Source organism: Lactuca virosa, chromosome 3, assembly GCF_052849685.1.
Source record: "Lactuca virosa cultivar CGN04683 chromosome 3, Lactuca_virosa_CGN04683_v6, whole genome shotgun sequence".
NCBI classification, from domain to species: Eukaryota; Viridiplantae; Streptophyta; class Magnoliopsida; order Asterales; family Asteraceae; genus Lactuca; species Lactuca virosa.
The window spans coordinates 224,185,316-224,188,132 of NC_136428.1; the positions used below are offsets into that span (position 1 = coordinate 224,185,316).

The following is a 2,817-nucleotide window of genomic DNA, read 5'->3' on the forward strand; positions in this document are numbered from 1 at the left end:
ATCTGAAAGGTAATGTTTATTTATAAATAATTTTATTATTCATATATGAAAAACAATGCATTTTTTATAAAGAGTTTTATTTATATTAGATACGATCCATATATGAATAAATAATTGTCCTATTCATATATGTATAAATGTATGATAATTTATTATTATTTTCGTTTTATTGATATATGAATAAATGCTATTTTTTTAATATATTTTGTGAATCATGTGAATTTAATGTATTCATATATGATTATTTTATTCTTACATGAATAAACACTGTCTTTTGGTTTATCCATATATGAATAAACAATGCCTTTATGCTTACTATTGCTTATGATAAATTGTCACTAGATTGATTTAGATTTTACAATTTTTTATTAGGTGAATCTTCCAATTCAGTAAATGATGCGGCATATTGTAGTAATGTAATTGGAGAACATGTATATAAGCCAGATGTAGCTGTTTAATTTAATCCATTTGAAGGTTAAATCTTCAAATCGTTAAAGTTGACCGCCAAAATGTATTCTGAGTATGCCGAAATTGGTGGTTTTGATGTGAGAATGAACACACAATCAATGTTTGGTAACAAGATTATAAATAAGAAACATGTTATATGTAATCGGAGTGACAATCATAAAAAAAATCTTGCGATCCATTGTATATAAGTTGTGTTAGGAGGAAACAAAATTCAAATGCAAGAGTTATTGGTTGTCAAGCAAAAATTATATTTGAATATGTGCTGGTAAGTTTAGGTTATAAAGTTTATAAGTTTGATGAACTTCACAACCATCCAGTTGAGTAGAGATATGATTTAAAACTGAGGAGGCAAATGTCATATTAAAAAAAAAGTTTATAGTTTGCGCTTCTGCATCAAAAATAGGCCCAACTATGGCTCATAACTTGAGGGCAAGTTTAAGAGTGGGTATGAGTTTGTAAAGCCCAAAGTTATTGCCTATAAAAATTAAGGAGAGATATCAACAGGGTTATATGTTATAAAGATGCTCAGATGATAGAAAACACAATGAATGACCCTCGACCCACTACCCAAATTACTCATTTGAGTTTAATTGTGAAGACGATGTTTTGGATGCTATATTTTGGGCTGATGAAAGGGAGAAGGCATATTATGCAGAATTTGATGATGTTATCTCGTTTGATGAGACTTTGCCAACAAATAAGTAAGTTATTCTATCTAGTCTTTCATAGTTTATTCATATATGAATATTTTAAGTTTATGTTTTATATTCAGTTGTGAATATCAAACTTATTTTAATATAATTATATATTCATGTATTATTATTATAATATACTATAAGTCTATTCACATATAAATATTTTTATATTCACTTATAAATACATCAAACATTAAGTTTAATGAACAATTGTTTTTTGTGTTATAGGTATCAAATGAGTTTTGTTCCAGTTACTACTATTGACCACCATAAAAAACCAGTTACTATTGGATTGGGGTTGATTAGAAATGAAAGCAATGATTCCTACTCTTGGTTGCTTAAAGCATTTCCTAAAACTCATGGAAAAGAACCAACACTAGTTTTAACCGACCAAGATGCGACAACAAAACAAGATATTGTGAATGTGTATCCTAATTCAAACCACCAATTATGTATGTGGCATATAATGAAGAAGTTGAAAAATATGGTATGATTTTAGTAAAAGTAAAGGTTTCTTATCCTTTATTTATATGTTAATATATTTTAAACATGTTACATAGTATTAGTTATTTATATATGAATATAGTAATTTTTTCACATATTAGTATATTCATTTACGAATATTTGTTATTATCTTACTTATTAATATGTATTCATTTATGAATAAATATAGAAATTTATTTTATTTTTATTTATACAGGTATCAGATGACTTATAAACAAACACATACTTTAGAAAAAGATTCACAAAGCTTGTTTGGGGCATGTCAATGAAACCTGATGACTTTGAGGTGAAGTGGGGGTTTCATATGAAGGAATTTAATCTTGAAGACATGACATGGTTTAAGGACATTTTACAAAACATAGTTCATGGATACTTGTATATTATAATGATATTCGAATGTGTGGGTTGATGAAAAACACGTGAAGGTCAGAGAGTATGAATTCGTTTTTTAACACCTTCTCAGAAAGTGGGAATTTATATTTGAATTTCATGATGAATTATGACACTGCTATTCAAAAGCAAAGGGATACTCAACGAGAGCTCGATACGACAACAAATATAGCATTATATAAAATGGAAACACCTCGAGAAATAGAACTATAAGCATCAAAAGTTTATACAAGTAGATTAATTTTTGAGGTCCAAAAGGAAATATATAAAGCACCATTTTTTCTACGTACTCCTATTTTGGTATTGAAGATGGGTGGGAAGTTTATAGTGTGCAACAACAATAGTAGTAGCAAATTTAAAAATGAATTCAAAGTAATTTAATACTGTTTTTATGAATATATATATATATATATATATATATATATATATATATATATATATATATATATATATATATATATATATATATATATATATATATATGGGACAGATCAAATAAAAACAGTAAATAGTGTGAGAACGTAAACACATTTTTTTATCTTATAATTCTGCAATGAATTTTGTATCGACAACTTTATGTCATTATTCAGCAAAGAATAAATGAATAGTCAAAGGTTAAAACTAAAATTAGAATTTACTACAAAATTGCACATACATAAGTTTATAATAGAATAATAACATTGTAATGAATATATGACTAATCGAAAGTTAATATTTATATTAGAATTACTTCAACAATACACATATACAAAATTCATTA

General features: G+C 26.2%; 1 protein-coding gene across 1 annotated transcript; it reads left to right on the plus strand.

Moving 5' to 3' along the window:
• The first annotated feature begins 509 nt into the window (after window positions 1-509).
• LOC145164434 (protein FAR1-RELATED SEQUENCE 5-like) lies at window positions 510-1,881 on the plus strand. The gene is made up of 4 exons (XM_079083152.1): window positions 510-573; window positions 1,067-1,169; window positions 1,392-1,650; window positions 1,864-1,881. The coding sequence occupies exons 1-4, from the start codon at window positions 510-512 to the stop codon at window positions 1,879-1,881; spliced, it is 444 nt and encodes a 147-aa protein (XP_078939278.1).
• Window positions 1,882-2,817: the final 936 nt, after the last annotated feature.

Bases quoted from the DNA above. Each gene is read 5' to 3' on its own strand.
- LOC145164434 (XM_079083152.1), top strand. From the start codon at position 510: ATGTATTCTGAGTATGCCGAAATTGGTGGTTTTGATGTGAGAATGAAC. The intron at 574-1,066 runs GTAACAAGATTA...TTAATTGTGAAG, and splicing joins GAACACACAATCAATGTTTG to ACGATGTTTTGGATGCTATA. The intron at 1,170-1,391 runs GTAAGTTATTCT...TTTGTGTTATAG, and splicing joins GAGACTTTGCCAACAAATAA to GTATCAAATGAGTTTTGTTC.